Source organism: Chenopodium quinoa, unplaced genomic scaffold (genome assembly GCF_001683475.1).
Source record: "Chenopodium quinoa cultivar QQ74 unplaced genomic scaffold, ASM168347v1, whole genome shotgun sequence".
NCBI lineage: Eukaryota > Viridiplantae > Streptophyta > Magnoliopsida > Caryophyllales > Amaranthaceae > Chenopodium > Chenopodium quinoa.
This window is the reverse complement of record NW_018745454.1, coordinates 1,160,716-1,178,339: the sequence shown is the minus strand read 5'-3', so window position 1 is coordinate 1,178,339 and position 17,624 is coordinate 1,160,716. Positions and strand designations below refer to the sequence as shown.

The 17,624-nt window shown below is 41.1% G+C and overlaps 2 protein-coding genes across 2 annotated transcripts; both read right to left on the bottom strand.

The window, feature by feature from the left end:
• Positions 1-9,310: 9,310 nt before the first annotated feature.
• LOC110714569 (cytochrome P450 704C1-like) lies at positions 9,311-12,214 on the bottom strand. Its single transcript, XM_021893107.1, has 5 exons — positions 11,582-12,214; positions 10,859-11,143; positions 10,426-10,764; positions 9,879-10,082; positions 9,311-9,716 (listed from the first exon to the last, which is right to left on the bottom strand). The coding sequence occupies exons 1-5, from the start codon at positions 12,101-12,103 to the stop codon at positions 9,525-9,527; spliced, it is 1,542 nt and encodes a 513-aa protein (XP_021748799.1). The 5' UTR covers positions 12,104-12,214; the 3' UTR covers positions 9,311-9,524.
• A 668-nt stretch (positions 12,215-12,882) lies between these two features.
• Positions 12,883-17,367, bottom strand: LOC110714568 (translation initiation factor IF-2-like). Its single transcript, XM_021893106.1, has 4 exons — positions 16,740-17,367; positions 15,636-16,598; positions 13,621-13,698; positions 12,883-13,522 (listed from the first exon to the last, which is right to left on the bottom strand). The coding sequence occupies exons 1-4, from the start codon at positions 16,875-16,877 to the stop codon at positions 13,157-13,159; spliced, it is 1,545 nt and encodes a 514-aa protein (XP_021748798.1). The 5' UTR covers positions 16,878-17,367; the 3' UTR covers positions 12,883-13,156.
• Between the last annotated feature and the right edge of the window lie 257 nt (positions 17,368-17,624).

Here is a 17,624-nt window from a genome sequence, read left to right as displayed (position 1 = left end):
CTCTTGCAAGGGGGTCTGGCAATATGTTGTAGTTTCTGACGTGAACCTTCATTGACTCAGAATCCCGTACTCCTCGACCAGAAATCAAACTTGGTGCCATACACTTCACCATTGACAATACAATCTCTGATTCAAACACGGACCCCGGCTTGGAAGCATAACCCTTCAGCCCAAACCAACAGAAGATCAAACCAAAGCCCCATAGCCAAAAAACCCGGTTCAAAACATGCACCAGAAGATCGACACACCGATCTGCACACCCCATAGCACACCAACGCACCACACAAGAAGAAAAAATAACAAACCCTAAAGAACAACACACACAACGACTAAAATAAGAAACAGACAGAAAATTAAAAACGAGAACTACAAACGAAACCCTAGCAAACAACCCCGCAGCCAATCCGAGAACCACCATCCAAGCACCAAGGTTCACCAACCCAACCCACAAACCACCGTACAGGAAAGCCCGACCCGCAGGAACCCGCCCGAGAAGCCCAAACCCCACACAACCCTGAACCGCGGCAACGATGGCTGGAAACACCAAACTGAAAACGGCCCTACGCGAGGGACTTAGAGGGAGATAACTCTCCCTCCCCGTTCTCCTGCAAAACGTCGCGACGACGAGCAGAGACACGGCGGGGAAGCGGGGAATAAGAGCGGCGACAAGCCGGCAACAAGGCCGGTGAGGAATAGCGGCGGCCAAAGAGGGGAAGCGGCGCAAAAAGCTAGGTCGGCCGGACAAAAAACCAAAGCGAAAAAAGAAAAAAACACCTCAAGGAGGTAGATTGGAGGCTCGCCGACATAATGGCATGGGCGGTGAGCCGCACACCCGCCGGCGAGCCTCATGGCCGGAGCGATTTTGAGAAGACAGTTGGGTTTTTTTTTTTGGGGGGGAGAGAGAGAGCGTTTCTAATTTTGTGTTTTGGGTTGCTTTTTTTGGGCACAAAGCTTCTACTTCATCCTATTATATGTGTTACAAGTATCAAAGAGTCATACATAGTTGTACCTATCCAACATGAATAAAATTTGTTTATCTGCATCATCTATTCTACGAGTATTTTTTACTTTACGTCTTTTTATTGTATTATCTTTACTAAAATTGAAAATACATGTATCTAACACTCCCTATGCTCAATAATAGCTTTGAATAAATGTATAGTATCCTTGTAGGTGATACTTCATATGCTCCATAAAAGCGCCCCTTATTCACAGATAAGTTAACGGAACTTAGACATGTAAATGTGCATAAGTTGGATATTGATTAAATGGAGCTTGTTTTGAGCTATTGCTCAAACTTTTTTAATATTGATTAATTCATTGATTAATCAACACTTACATGAATGTCAAAGATGTCATTTGCCTTTAAAATATGCAAAACAATCCTGACGAGTTTTGCTGCACTTCTCCTGAATGCAGCACAGCTGAAATCTCGCAAGACCAGGTTAGACCTCAGACTTCAGAGCTCGAAAGCTTCCTCTGCTGCCTCCGCCAATCTCCATCAACACCAAAGGTTCCTTCCCCAAACAGATCTCTTGTATACTTGTCAAAACTTGTTTTCAGAATGTGTTCTATGTTTCTGACATCAGTTGTATAAAATTAATTGTGGTCAGGAGCTAACAGCCGAAAAGTAGGATGCTTTCTGGTAGTCTCAGTTTTTTTATCATACAATGTGTTGAAGTACAACAGTTGGCTACTGGTGGATATTTCAGATAACAATTCTGACTTACTGGAGTACTGTAATGGATCGCAATTTGGGCCGACCCATAAAGGTCTATCATCGAAGGGCCAAGATGGGTCAAGTTCACAATGCGGGTCATGACCAAGAGCAAGTCAACAGCAACGGTAACCCAGAGAGCAGGACAGAAGAAGAAACCGAATTGGAAGAACAAGAGAAGCAATAGCTTTTGTCAAGAAAGCCAATTCAGGAAAGAAGACAAGTTTGAAAAGGAAGATTCACTACTTTAGTAACAATGGAAAAAGGATTGTTGTTTCCTAAGCTTTGGAGGTCAACCATTATTAAATTTAGGTTATGTTAGTGCTTGAGTATAAATTGTAATGTAGTAAGTAGTAGCCTCTTATCCAGAAAATTGTTGAGAAGAACCTTAAGAGAGTTGTAGCCTAAAGCTGCTTGAGACTAATAGCCTCAAGCTATTGCTATCTTGTAACCTTTTGCTTTCAATTAGTAATCAAAAAATCAAGCTTACCTCCCAATTAATCGTTAATTAACTTAATTATTGTGAGTGAAAACCGGTCCTTGACAACTTGGTATCAGAGCAGGCGGTCATGGCAGGCGGACCGTCGTTAAGTCAGCGTGCTGACGCGGCGGATGGACGGTTGGAAGAAGTGGAGATGCGGCTTAAGTCGATTGAAGAGAAGCTCTCTGCTTAAGAGGCTTCAATTAGACGTGCGGTGGGCGAAGCGGTGAGCAAGGCCATGACTGACTCCCAAAAGGCCATCACCGAACAACCTCACGGCGCTCTTTGAGGCGGAGAGAAAGCGGCAGGAAGAGGAAAGAGTGCGACTGGAGGGACGAATAGACCGTTTTTGAGACAACGAGCAACTCCGAGCCACGGTGGTTACCAAGGAATACGAAAAATTCAGGGATGAGATGAGGGCAGCCCTGGCGGCTGCAACCGGAGTTCCCAGACCGGAGCCAAACCCAATACAACTGGAGCCCGGGGAGAACAGCTTGGTTCACGGCGGAGGGGAAAATCAAACACCGCGTTAAGGGGAATTCGGAATGGCGGAGTGGAGAAACAGGGATCCTCGAGGGTGGAACGACGACGGTGGTGGGGGAGATTATCGGTGGAGACCCAAGAAACTTGATATGCCGGTGTTTGAGGGGAAGGATCCGGATAATTGGGTGATGCGGGAAAAAATGTAATTCGATGTACATCACGTTTCCGATGAAGACCGGGTCATCGCCGCGGTGGTGGCCATGGACGGCCCCGCTCTACAGTGGTATCATTGGGAGAACCGAAGACGCCCTTTTGCACATTGGACGGATCTGAGGTGTAGGTTGCTAAAGGAGTTTCGACCACCCAACTCCGGCACCTTGCAGGAGCAGTGGCTGGCCGTAACTCAAACCGGCTCGGTTGAGGAGTACCAGCGAAAGCTCATTGAGATGGCGTTTCCTCTTGACGATGTACCAGAAGAAATTATGAAGGGTCAATTTATTAATGGGTTGAAGGAGAGTATCAAGGCCGAAATTCGACTGTTGGGCCCAACGACCTTGGACCGTGCAATGGATTTGGCCGGAAAAATTGAAGAGCAAGATCGGGTCAGTAAAGGGAAGGCGGGTGTCGGGTCGTGGCGAAGCGGGCCTAACTTAAACGGGTCGGGTTTCGGAGGATCCAGTAGTAAGGTGGGTGGAGGCCTTATTTCCACCTACGGGCTACCCACCAATCCGGGCCCAAGAAAGAGTTGGCCCAAGATGAGTGAATCACAAGGGTCTGTTAACTTAAACAAGCCCAATGCTAGTTACTCCAACAAGTCAGTGAATGAACCAAGAAGACTCACTGAAGCCGAGTTACAAGATCGAAGGGCGAAGGGATTGTGCTTTCGATGTGACGAACGTTGGGGAGTGGGACACCGGTGTAATAGGAAGGGGCTAAGTGTTTTAATGGTGGACGAAGGGTCGGAGGAGGTGGATGACGAAGAGTATGAAGGGGAGGAGGAGGCGGTGCAAGCCTCTTTGTGCTCGGTGGTAGGTTTGACCAATCCGAAAACCATGAAGCTTAGGGGAATCATCCAAGGGAGGGAAGTGCTAGTTATGGTCGACCCAGGTGCGACTCACAATTTTTTATCTCTTAGAGTAGTGGGGGAAACCGAGTTGTCGCTAGAAGGGGGAGGAGAATTTGAGGTGTCTTGGGGTAATGGTGAGACTATACGAGGGAGAGGGGTGTGTAGAAGAGTGAAGTTGAGGTTGAGTGGTGATAACTTGTTATTTTGTATGATTTTAAAGTGATTTTGAGCCTTAGAATTGTGGGAAATCAATGCTTAGTTCACTAATTACTCTATTTTTATGCATTTTTTGTGTATCATATGCTTCACGGGTTTGCTAGTGTTTTGGTGCATATTTAGGTATAAATATGACACTTTGAAGCTTTTGGACAAAGAAGAAAAGAAGTTGGAGACAAGAAGAGGAAATAAGGGAGCTATGGAAGAATGAAAGAAGCAAGGAAAAGTGTACAAGAGTGAAATAAGAGCATTTGGAAGGGTTTTGGAAGGATTTTTTCACTAAGGTCAACTTCAAATGACTATAACTTTTTTTCTACTCAAGTTTTTGAAGTGATTCAAATTGGAGATTAAAGTTCATCTCAAGAGCTATCCAACAACTGCTTACATGCCTTATTCCAAGGAGTAATGAAGAAGTTATGACCTTCCGAAATGAAGTTGTTTCGCCAGAAAAAGCTGCACGTCCGTGCCAATTGATGCACGTCCGTGCCAATTCATGCACGTCCGTGCAAGGTCAGGCAGTAGCTATTGTTCTCATTTTAACAGGTCTGCACGTCCGTGCAACCTTTGGCACGTCCGTGCCGACCTGTATACGGGCCGATTCTTGGTTTCTCCGTCCTTTTACTTGGGGGTTATATAATATCCCTTTAGCTTCATTTGTAAGGGGGGGATCTTCTTAGTTTATTTTTAGCTTAGGTTAGGATTTTTAGAGAGAGAAACTCTCATTTTTCTAGAGAGAGAAAGTGAGAAAATCTTGTTGAAAGCTTGGAATATGAAGAATTGAAGGAAGGAGACTTTAAGATTTGGATACTCCTTGCAATATCAATGAGAATTTCTTACTCTCTCTCCTATTTTGTTATTATATTTACTTATTTTTGTATCTTTTCATCCTTAATTACTTGTTTATGTTAGATTAGTGTTTGTTTCATGTTCTTAGTTGTTAATTCCTTTAGTTTTGCAATTTATTATGATTTGTGAGTAGTTCTTTTACTTGGGATTGTTGAAATCATTGATGAATTCACAAATACTTGTTTGTATGTGTTGATTTAGCTAATGTGGGATGTTAATTAATTGAGCTTAAGTGGTTTCATTGTTAGTTCTTGTAAGTGGCCATTGCTAGAACTATTTATCTAAGCTTTCTCAACGAAGGATCGAGAGATGAACTTGAGTTAGCTCCCTTATGCTTGATTGACCCGAAATGCCATGAGAATAGGAATTTCCGATCAAGGGAATGTTTATGTCATCGTGATTATGCTTTAACACTTGTTTTATGCTTTGTAACCACGAGAGTAGGTTGTATTCATGATTCAAGTAATCCCTCTAGCTTGAGAGAGTAGTTGGGTGCCTTAGATGACTTCCCCTAATTTATCTCCAAATTTCTATGTCTTGTATGTTAAATTGTAGTTTGTGAACAGCTTAATTGGTGGATACCTTCCCGAGATCCTCTTTATTATTGTTTGTAGTTTTTCTTCATAACTCATAACCCAAAAAGACTTGACTTAGCTTATCACAAATCGATATTTGTTAGTGTTCCCCTTAGTCCTTGTGGGATCGACCCTTACTTACCCTTTCTACCCATTAGAGAGACCAAGTTAGGTTTTTATCTTTGGTAGGCTCGACGACAGCTTATCAAGTGGGGGTGTGACAATAGTGGAGGATTTTTTGCCTTTGGGATTAGGAAGTGTTGATGCAATACTCGGGGTCCAATGGTTAGAGAAATTAGGAGCGGTAACTACTAATTGGAAAACTCATGTAATGAGTTTCAAGGTGGATGGGGTGCCGATTACAATAGTGGGGGATCCTTATTCGGAGAAAACACGAGTGTCACTAAGGGCCATGATACGCACACTATGAAAAAATAGGGGAGGGGTACTAGTTGAGATTAACAAGGTGGAGAAGGAGGAAACGGGCCGAAGAGAGAGTGAAGTACCACGGTTTTTGGGTGGAGTGATTGGAGAGTTCAAGGAAGTGTTCAACATGCCCACCGGTTTTCCACCAAACCGTAACCATAAACATTCCATCATTCTTAAGGGAGGGAGTAACCCGGTGAGTGTAAGACCCTATCGATACCCCCAAGCCCAAAAAGATGAAATTGAGAAGCTTATCAAGGAGATGATGGATGCCGGAATTATTCGCCCTTCTACTAGTCCCTTTAGTAGCCCGGTTTTGCTTGTGAAGAAGAAGGACGGTTCTTGGCAATTTTGTGTTGATTACCGCGCATTGAACAAGGAAACGGTGCCGGATAAATATCTGATTCCGGTGATTGATGAGCTCCTTGATGAGTTGCATGGTGTGGTGATGTTTTCTAAGTTAGACTTGAAGTCCGGCTACCATCAAATTCGGATGAAGCCCGAAGACACTCACAAGACGGCTTTTAGAACCCATGAGGGGCACTATGAGTTCTTAGTGATGCCTTTTGGTTTAACTAATGCGCCGGCCACATTTCAATCCTTAATGAACGATGTGTTTCGACCATTCTTGAGGAAGTTTGTGTTGGTATTTTTCGATGATATCTTGATCTATAGCAAGAGTGAAGAGGAGCATGAAGAGCATGTGAGGAAGGTGTTAGAAAAGCTAGCCGAAAATAGTCTCTACGCCAACATGAAGAAATGTGAGTTTGGGCAAAGGGAAGTAGCCTATCTTGGACACATAATTTCGGCTCATGGGGTGGCCATGGATGGTGAGAAAGTGGAGGCTATCATGAAGTGGGAAATTCCCAAGAGTTTGAGGGAACTTAGAGGGTTTCTTGGATTGACCGGGCATTACCGCAAATTTGTGGCAAATTATGCCCAAATTGCGGCACCTCTTACCTCACAATTGAAGAAGGATGCGTTTGGGTGGTCGATGGAGGCTACTCATGCCTTCGAGAGCCTAAAGGAAGCCATGGTGAAGGCCCCCGTACTTTCCATGCCCGACTTCACCAAGGATTTTGTGGTGGAGACCGATGCATCCGGATTTGGGGTTGGGGAGGTGATGATGCAAGGTGGAAGACCGATTGCATATTTTAGCAAGTTGTTGGATGTGAGAGCTAGGGAAAAATCCATTTATGAGAAGGAGCTCATGGCAATTTGCTTGGCAATCATAAGCTGGAAACACTACCTTCTTGGAAGACACTTTGTGGTGAGGATCGACCAACAAAGTCTTCGGTATATAACACAACAACGAGAGGTGAGTAGTGAATATCAAAAGTGGATGAGGAAGTTAGTGGGGTTTGATTTTGAGGTGCAATACCGACCGGGGGCATCCAAGCGGGTAGCCGATGCATTGTCACGAAGGGATCAAGGCAGTGTGCAATTAAGCTTAATGGTTCACTCACAAGCAGTGGATTGGAAGGAGTTAGAAGATGAAATAGAGAAGGACTTGTGGCTGGCCCAAATCAAAACGGGCCTGATGAATGGTGAAGGCATCCCATTAGGATTTCACTTAGATGGGCAGCGTGTTTTGTTCAAAGGCAGGCTGGTGCTACCTAAGGGATCCAAATTCATTCCGATCTTGCTACATGAATACCATGACACCGCAACTGGCGGCCACGACGGAGAGGTCAAAACATACTTACGCCTCGCCGCCGATTGGTTTTGGGTGGGAATGCGGCGAGCCGTGGGTGACTATGTACGGAGATGTGAAGCTTGTCAACGGAGTAAGGCGGTTCAGCGATGTCCGATGGGGTTGTTACAACCCTTACCGATTCCCGAAGCCATCTGGGAGGATATCTCGATGGAATTCGTGGAGGGGATCCCTCTTTCAAAGGGCATCAATTCAGTACTGGTGGTGGTGGACAGGCTATCCAAATACAGCCACTTCATAGGGTTGAAACATCCATATAGTGCACTTAAGGTGGCGGATTTCTTTGTCGGGGAGGTGGTAAGATTGCACAGTTTTCCCTCCTCGATTGTCTCCGACCGAGACCGGGTTTTTATGTGCATTTTCTGGCGCGAGCTTTTCCGGCTACAGGGCACCCATCTGAAGCGAAGTATGGCGTATCATCCGCAAACGGATGGTCAAACTGAGATCGTCAATACGGGATTGGAATCATATTTGCGGTGTTTCGTTTCCGACCAACCCAAGAGGTGGGCGTATTGGTTACATTGGGCGGAGTATGCGTACAATACATCTCCCCATACCTCCACCAAACTCACTCCTTTTAAGGTGGTGTATGGGAGAGATCCGACCAAGCTCTGGCGGTTGGGCCGAGGGCAAACGCCGGTGGATCAGTTGGAGGAGATGCTGAAGGAAAGAGATGAAATGCTCGATGAACTAAAGATTAATTTGCTCAAGGCTCAGCAATTAATGAAGGATTACACGGATAAGAAACGGCGAGATGAGCAATTTGAGATCGGCGACGAGGTCTATCTCAAACTCCAGCCCTATCGCCAGAAATCGCTGGCAAATCGCCCTAATGAGAAGTTGGGGGCACGCTTCTATGGGCCATTCGTGGTGGAGGATCGAATTGGTAAGGTGGCTTATCGTCTGACTTTGCCCCCTTCTTGCAAGATTCACCCTGTTTTCCATATCTCGCAACTCAAACGCGCGATAGGGAACACACCGGTGAACCCGACCATACCACCGCAATTAACAGCAGAGATGGAGTTGGTGGTGGAACCCGAGGCTGTTTTGGAGGTTCGTGCAACAGGTCATTCGGCCAAACCTGAGGTATTGATTAAGTGGCAAGGACTTCCTCACTTCGAAGCTACTTGGGAAGATGCAGCCACCTTGGCGGAGCGTTTTCCGGCTTTCCACCTTGAGGACAAGGTGAATCTCGAGGCGGCGGGTGATGTAATGGATCGCAATTTGGGCCGACCCATTAAGGTCTATCATCGAAGGGCCAAGATGGGTCAAGTTCACAATGTGGGTCATGACCAAGAGCAAGTCAACAGCAACGGTAACCCAGAGAGCAAGACAGAAGAAGAAACCGAATTGGAAGAACAAGAGAAGCAGTAGCTTTTGTCAAGAAAGCCAATTCAGGAAAGAAGACAAGTTTGAAAAGGAAGATTCACTACTTTAGTAACAATGGCAAAAAGATTGTTGTTTCCTAAGCTTTGGAGGTCAACCATTATTAAATTTAGGTTATGTTAGTGCTTGAGTATAAATTGTAATGTAGTAAGTAGTAGCCTCTTATCCAGAAAATTGTTGAGAAGAACCTTAAGAGAGTTGTAGCCTAAAGCTGCTTGAGACTAATAGCCTCAAGCTATTGCTATCTTGTAACCTTTTGCTTTCAATTAGTAATCAAAAACTCAAGCTTACCTCCCAATTAATCGTTAATTAAATTAATTATTGTGAGTGAAAACCGGTCCTTGACAAGTACATTCTGATGATTAGAGCAAAAGCTTGTAGCAAAGGTGACCAAACATCCTTAAATAGTACACGTTCCTATTATTATCCGAAAGGGGGGTATAATAACGTTCAAAAGGTACGAGTAAGAGGATTGTAGGAAATAAAACTACAGAAGAAAAGGGCAGAAAACCCCAAAAGAATAGCTACTCTTTTAAGTCCTAAATTTGTTCTTTATTCTGTTCAACAGATATGCAGTTGTATAGCTACTGCTGACCATGAGTAGAATCCTTGCATTACCGAATTTCTGTCCTTGGCAAAGCGCAAACATGGAGACCTCCATCAATGTGAAGTGTAAGCATAGTTCTATAAGTAACCTTTCGACTCTCATCCCCCAACTTAAAGCGGAAGAATCGAAGAAGTGCAATGGAGACAATCTTCATTTGTCTGTAAGCAAAGTCTTTTCCCAGACAAATCCGTGGACCCGCCTACCAATGTCAAAATTTTCACATAATATTACCATACTCATATCAGAGAATCAAGATATGCAATTATAACTTCTGTTTGGTTGTAATTATCACATTATTGATTCAATTTGAACAACCAGCGTGTTTGTTCCGGATGGAAGGTTATAAAATCAGAGCACTTACATGAAATGCTATGAATTTGAAGGGTGATTCTTGTTGGAAAACTCCATTTTGATCAAGCCATCGTTCAGGGCGAAACTCCTCTGCATCATCTCCCCATATGTAAGGCATCCTTCCCATAGTATAGGCCAAGTAGTTTACGGTTTCTCCCTTCATAACCTTGTAACCATCTGGAAGTACATCATCTTCAAGCGCTGTCCTCCCATCCTGCCATTATGATAAGTTTGCATGACATCAAACTAAAGAAGTTGAGTGTATCAGAAATTAGTTCACAAAGCATAACACCATACACTGATTTCTAATTTTTCTACTTCAGATCAACTATCTGAATGTACAAAGGGTGTGCATAGTAATTAACTAATAATTAGCCTAAAAAAAATTCCAAAATAAGTCTACAACTACATGCAACAATCAAAATGCTAAAAGGATAGTTAAGGAGGTAATAACAATAAAAATTACCCTAATCAAATGTGATCTATTATTTGGGAACGGATGAAGTAATAAATTCAAAGACAAATTTCAATACATAAAAGAGATGCATGGAAATTACCACTGGAACTCCTGGATAAAGCCTCAGGGTCTCTGTAAGAGCAGCATGAAGATAATGCATCTTTTCTAGTATATCATCACTAATTTGATCCACAAAGTCATCGATATTGAAATCATTGTCTGTTCCAGCAACATAATCATTCACTTCTTGGAAAATCTTTTCCTGTATTAATGGATTCTTACAAAGCATGTAAAGAAACCATGAGATTGTATTTGCAGTTGTATCTTTGCCAGCAATCATAAAGTTCAGAATAATGTCCCTCAGATATTGATCAGTCATCTGATCCGGATCTTTCTTGCTTGCCTCTAGAAATCTATATAGTATATCTTCCTTCACATTCTGCAATAAGGCAGCAAAAACAATATCGTTATACAACCCATTCAAATTATGTTCGACTATATTTCATTATTAATTTGCTGTAAAGAATGCTGACAGAATCTTGTTGTTCAGCCAGTTGTTTCTTCTTTGTGCTGATTACTCCATTTACAAATGCGTCAATGACTTTGATGTTTTTCTTAAGCATAGCCTCAGAACTGATGTTAAGGGCTCGCTTAAGCTTCCAAAAAGGATCAACATATCGCCAGTACACAAATGCATTAGCATCATCAAAGGCCTTCATAAATTCAATTCCTTCCTTGCTTGATCCTTCAAGGCAGTTCAAGTCAACCCCAAAACCAACTTTGAATATAGAATCTAAGGTACACCTCATTAACATATCCTGCAGTGTTTTGAAGTATTATAAACATAAAGTTATGAACTTGCTGAATCATATACTTTAATCCTAACTAAACCGTACTACTTCAAGCATACAATCTGTTTTAAATCAAAGAAAAACTGAGTTTTTTATTTGATACTATATACAATATAAAACGACAAACCTGTCAATGAAAATCAAGCCATTCAATTTGTAAAAACCATTTTACTCGACATTAAAACAACTTTGATCACATAGTATTGGTTTAATCAATAATTAAGCAGTTCGGTTGTATTCAGGTGAAGATAACAGCTCCTTTGTAGCTCTTATTATTCGTGGTAATAATAATAAACAAAAACACAACCTGAAGACAGTGGATTTTTGAACATAAATAAATATTGGCATCAATTCTATTCCTTTTAACAATCTAATCAGAATCAATATTAGCTATTTAACACTTACATGGATGTCAAAATTGTTATTTGCCTTTGATATCTGCGAAATAATCCTGACAAGTTTTGCAGCACTTCTACGGAAAACAGCACAACTGAAATCTCTGAGGACCCTGGTTGAAAACTCGACACTCGACAGCTTCCTCTGCTGCCTCCACTTATCTCCATCAACAGCAAAGATTCCTTCCCCAAACAGATCTCCGAGTATATCTTTGTCATGATCGCCTTTTGTGTAGTTGTCAAATTTTGTTCTAAGAATATGTTCGATGTTTCTGACATCTGTTGTGTAAATTTCACTCTGGTCAGGAGTTAGAATGCGAAAGGTGGGATGTTTTCTGGCAATTTCAGTAAAATAGTCATATAATGTGTTGAAGTAAAACAATTCACTGAAGACTGTCCCTTCCACAGGAGGATAAATTGGATTGCTAATCGACTTCCCGGAGTATACTTTCAAAATTATAGCAAGAACAAGTACTAAAAACAAGAAAAGAGCAGATGTTATGAAGTAAAAGGTGGCTAAGAAAAGATCCATGTTTGTTTTGGTTGAAGGTGTGCCAAACAGCCAAAGCAAATATGGAGTATTCTATATTGATAATGAAGAACAAAGTGTGTACAGTGTATGTTCTCAGTTTCTATCGTTTAAATTTAAAGACAAATCTGAACCGTTCATTTATTTGCAATGGTTGTGATGTACAAATCTTTGTATTTATTTATCATTGACTGATTTATTAATGTCAAGACTCAAGAATGTCATTTTCAATAGAAGTCAACGCAAAATGGAGATACAGACTTAATAAAGCAAACTGAACAACTCCACTGAAAACTACGATTAAACTTGGATTAACAATACTAGTACTCCATAAAACCATGGGCCCTAATAAGCAACTTACAAAGCAACCAGCGAAAGTGTTGAATCCAACCAAAAAGAAGTAAAGTATAACACCAGGATCAAGGAACGACGACAAGCGAAAGCAAAAACAGCATACAATAACGAATAAGAATGTAGCATGCTATCTAAGTACATAGAGAGTACAATTTATGGGCTCGGACATCACATTCATCGTCGAGAACATGATCTGAAACTCCATCAAAACTGTAGCTGACAGTCACCAAGCGCAGCTGCATGAGTCAGCAATCAACAGAACATGTAAATCTCACAGAAAAGCTTCTTGTCATGCATCATCACAACTTGGCATAAATTAGGAAAAGGAATTACCTTAATACTTGCAAATGGCTTCGACTGGGCTCACCTGCATTATATCATCACATACATCGTCACTTGCTTTACTAATTGATAATTTGCATACTAGATTTTGACATCGAAATTATGATGACTTCCTCAGTATTCAAGGGTGGTTTTTTCTACTCAAACCTTCATTGCTATAAAGCAGAAGGAACAATTTAGCTGTTAAAAGATACTGGTAATACAGATAAGGTGACTAAATTCGATACCGAATGATGATTATGCAATTACACTTTCTTACAAATAACATTAGCGTCTAATTGAGTCCTCTACAAATTTCATCCTCTCTAAATAAGCACTAGACCTAATAATCAACATAATCAACAAACTTTATCCTACATCTCACAATTGTGCTTCACTTGACGACATCCAACTAACTGGCTGTTGGGCTTCAATGGTCGGAGGTGGTCCGTACAATGGTGCCGTTTCATTCATTGTGGGTTCAGCTATGCTAAATGGTACAACAGGTGGTACAACAGGTGGGACCATAGTTGATACAGTAATATTCTCTGTTTCAGGTTGGACTTCAACGGTTGGATTCACATATGTAGTTGTCATTGGAGGTTCTTCGGGAGTTGGAGATGGAGATCCAGTTAAACTCATTGTTGACAGATGTTCGAGTTGTTGCAATGCAGCCAATGCATCAGCTCCACCCTCATTAGGTACAAAAGGCCTAAGCACACCTACAGCATCTTTGATTGTTGCTTGCTGCAATCAAATTAAGACAAGGTTTAACATATAGGTCAACTTTAAAAAGGGACAGTTCCAAATAAAACAGAAAATGTGAATATACACATATGACTTACCATGTTTTCTACCTTCTTCATCAACTCTTCATTTGCTGCCACTTGCTCAGACGTTTGCTTCCCCACAGGTGAAGCATTCTGACAGTTGAAATTAATCAGCATGAGAAATTTTAAAAGATCACATGATATTCTTCACATGCACATTAAGCAAGATAAGATTTGTGCAATAAATTAGTGCTTTAGTAAAACAGCAAGAAAGCTTTTAGAAGAGTAGCAACAACACACCAGCATGCAGCATGTAATACAAGAGCAGAAAAATGTTGCAAGCGAATTGATACTTTATGTCAAATTGAAAGTGCCTACATACTCTCTACTCTCATAACCATATTCCCATGACATCAACACTGTCTCTTTAATTACCATCTATCTAGCTTTGAATTACTGTTGTATGTTGGGTATCACATGTCGGATTCTACGACACACCATGAACAAAAACTTATGAACTTTTTAGAAACAAATGTATCTTTCAAAAAGTTCATCAAATGTTCATTTACTGGGCTTTATTAAAGTGGTCAGACCTTTTATCCCCAAATTTGTTAGGGAGAACATCCTGGTTTCTAAGAAACCAATATTCTCTCAAAAGATTTACAGAACATAGAAAGATAAAATGTAATGAAAGTTACAAATCAATCTTCATGAATAGAGGAGCTACTTAGATCCAAGCTGACAAATTAAACCTCCCTACATTTTACTAGCATGCCCTTCCAGAATAAAACATGAAGTAGAATGAAGCTTGATTTAAGAGTTAAAGAAATAGCTACATATTATACCTCTCAGACTAACCTCCCAACCCACCAGCCTCCCACTCTCCTGTTATACTATTAATATGGTTGGACTGTCTTCATATGTTTGTATAAACATCTATTCATTTCCATAAAATAAAAAAAAGTAAAAAAAAAAAAAAAAAATCAAAGCCAGCAATCTGACAAAACCTGAACTCAAATGGCTCTCAATTTCCCCCAAACATAGTATTCTTGTACCAATAAAAATGATTGCGAAGTAACAGTTGCATAAGAAGGGAAATTTCTGGGTGGGGGTGGGGGTGGGGAAGGCAGGGCTTGTATATAATGAAGTTAGCCTTCCATCATCGTCATATAGAAGACTAGCAGCAATATTACTCCCCATGGTAACATAGAAACTGATACATTTCAGATAACTAGTCAGTCCATTGCCTGCTTATCTGCTGCTCTAATGCACTGACCTAGAGCAACCTCTACAATAGCCTAAACACATATCACTGCCTCACCACTGCAACCTACTTAGATTGACAGGTGATTATGACTATTACTACATTGGAGTATGCTTTACATAATACTTGCATTGGAGTATGCTTCCACAAAAATGCTCACAGCAGAACATCTATCCAAAAATTTCTCAGGAAAGCCTTATACAGTTATAAAACTATAACTACAAAGCTGTACCCCTAGAATGGGCCTATCTTTAAGGGATGGAGGGAGTAATGTAAATATAAAATGTTGACTCCCCTTCACAACTCAACTCAACTCAAAATTCATGATTAATTTATTTATTAAAGGAGTCCTACCCAATAAATTAAATATATTTACAATTTCATGCAATATTAACTAATTCAATTGTATTCAGATAATATGACAAAAACCACAAATAAAGATAGTCAAACAACAATATTGATAATTAGAAAACAAATCCAATTTTATCTACATTTAATAACAAACAAGAACCCAAAATAAAGACTTTAAATTTGATAATAACTATAGCAAAGAAAGGCAAGAATATCTTATAAAGATAACATAGTACTTGTGTTCAGCTCTAATAATTTTCTTTCTCTTCTCAAATCTCAATGAATGGACTCAACAGAACACATCAGCACTTTACTATTCCAATATTCCTAACAAACTAATTTCCAATTATGCCCCTCCAACATCCATATTTAAACATTCAAATTATATAACATGACAATTAATTCAAAGGTGCCAAAATTCAAATTCAAACAAACTCAAACTTTAAGAGGGAAAAAAAGGTCACAGCACTATTACCTTCCTAGGCCTGCCACGGGGCTTGCCAGAATACTTCCTCGCCGGTTTCGGTGGGGCCACACTCGGGACACTCCCCCTAGGAGGCCTACCGCGCCTCTTCCCACCAGCAACACCGCTACCAGGAGCCACTCCCGCTTGCCTAGGCGGGCGTCCACGCGGCCTTTTCCCAACCGGCTTCGCAACAGGGGCTAATGCACTCCTTTTAGGCCTGCCCCTAGGCTTACCACTCCCTACAGCAGCAATTCCGGGGGCAGCAGCCCCCTTCACCTTAGGCGGTCGCCCTGGCCGCTTCTTCGGAACCCCGGAAACTGTACCATTCACAGGAACAATCGACAATTCTTGCTTAGCAGGCTGAAATTCAGCTTGTGCCTGATAAATCGGCTGCGGCACTGGCTTATTCTTGAAAGGGCGGCCGGGCCGCCTCTTAACAGGCTGTCCATTATTCAAACCAACATCTGGTGGTGGTGGAGCATCATAAACAGGCTGAACAAACGGCACCTCCGCAACAGCCGGCTGCTGCTGTTGCTGCTGCCTTGGCGGCCTACCTCGAGGCCTTTTACCAGTTGAAGGCCCATTACCAACTCCAGCCGCAGGGGCCGGAGATGGGCCAACCGGGCCCGGACTGGGCTGGCCCAAAGGCTTAGCCTTTGGCGGGCGACCCGGTCTCTTTTTCGGGGTCATTGAATCTTGTGATTGAGGATTCAATTGTGAAGGTGGAGCAGATCTAAGAGGAACAGCAGCAGCAGCAGCCGCAGCAGCAGCAACAACAGGAAGTTGATAGGAATTCTTAATCATAACGAGTTGACCAGAAGTCTTCAACCGCTTCAAGTTGTGACTCAACAAGGCCGAGTGAGTTGGAGGAAGATTGGTATAAACTCGGTCAATATACTTTGCTATTGCTCTCTTGCTTGATCCTCCTGCTTTCCCTTGTGAACTGTCCCACATTATTGCTGCTGTTATCATCTGCATAAATTATTAATTACCCATTAAAATTAATTAAATACCCACAAAAATTAATTAAATACCCATAAAAATTAATTAAAACCCATAAATTAAAAATTAAAAAAATAAAAATTAATTTGGGATCTAGAACAAAAATTAAACCTCGGCGTAAGAAGGGTGAGTTGGAGGGGGGAGTTGGGGCTGAGTTGGGGTTGGGTTTGCGACGGCGGAAGGCTGAGCATCGGCGGAATTCACGGCGAACGGCGGCAGAAGGCCGCCAACTTGCTGGTGCTGCTCCATGGAAGAGGAATGAGAAAGAGGAGAGATTTTCGGGACCCCGAAAATTGGGGTTTTCTTTATGTATTAGTATAATTTTCTGGGTATTTTCTTGGAAGTGAAAAATGAAAATGAAAATGGAAAATTAAAATTAAGGAGAGAGAAAGAGATAAAATAGGGTTTTTGAAGAAGGATTGGATTTGTGTAATAGAAAAGGGTTTTTTTTTTTATTATTGTTATTTTATCTGTATAAATCTACAGTTGTATTTATACTCTGTATGATGTTTATTTTTATTTTTATTTTTGACGGGATGATGTTTACGAAGTATTTACTTACTTTGTTGTTTGGATCTGAAATTTTGATCGGACCGTTAGAAATGCTTTTCTAGTGATAGGAACCAACTACATGACGTGGCTTTTTTTTTTTTTTTGAAGGAGGTAAAAAACTAAAAATATCTATTAAAGGGTTTTTCACTTTTTTATGAGGAAATGAGCTTCACAAACTTTATGATTAAAGTAGGTGAATCAACTCAATATTATCCTTCCCAAAAAAAAAATCTACCCAGTAATATAGGTTTTTAGAAAATGAAAATAAAAATAAAAATTCTTATTGAATGTTTAGACCAATAAGGAGATAATTTTAGACAATAATTTGAAAAGAAAAAAAAGAATCAAAGTATTAAGATTGAAAGAAACTTATTTTTTATGTTAGAAATTTTAAATTATGATTTTTAAAAAAGTAGTTGTACATAAATACATCTATTATTTCCT

Excerpts from the sequence above, each read along its gene's own strand:
- LOC110714568 (XM_021893106.1), bottom strand. The coding sequence starts at position 16,877 with ATGGAGCAGCACCAGCAAGTTGGCGGCCTTCTGCCGCCGTTCGCCGTG. Across the intron at positions 16,599-16,739 it reads CTCACCCTTCTTACGCCGAG|ATGATAACAGCAGCAATAAT; the intron begins GTTTAATTTTTG and ends TAATTTATGCAG. Across the intron at positions 13,699-15,635 it reads CCCGTGGCAGGCCTAGGAAG|AATGCTTCACCTGTGGGGAA; the intron begins GTAATAGTGCTG and ends TTCAACTGTCAG.
- LOC110714569 (XM_021893107.1), bottom strand. The coding sequence starts at position 12,103 with ATGGATCTTTTCTTAGCCACCTTTTACTTCATAACATCTGCTCTTTTC. Across the intron at positions 11,144-11,581 it reads ATAACAATTTTGACATCCAT|GATATGTTAATGAGGTGTAC; the intron begins GTAAGTGTTAAA and ends AAAACACTGCAG. Across the intron at positions 10,083-10,425 it reads TTTATCCAGGAGTTCCAGTG|GATGGGAGGACAGCGCTTGA; the intron begins GTAATTTCCATG and ends TCATAATGGCAG.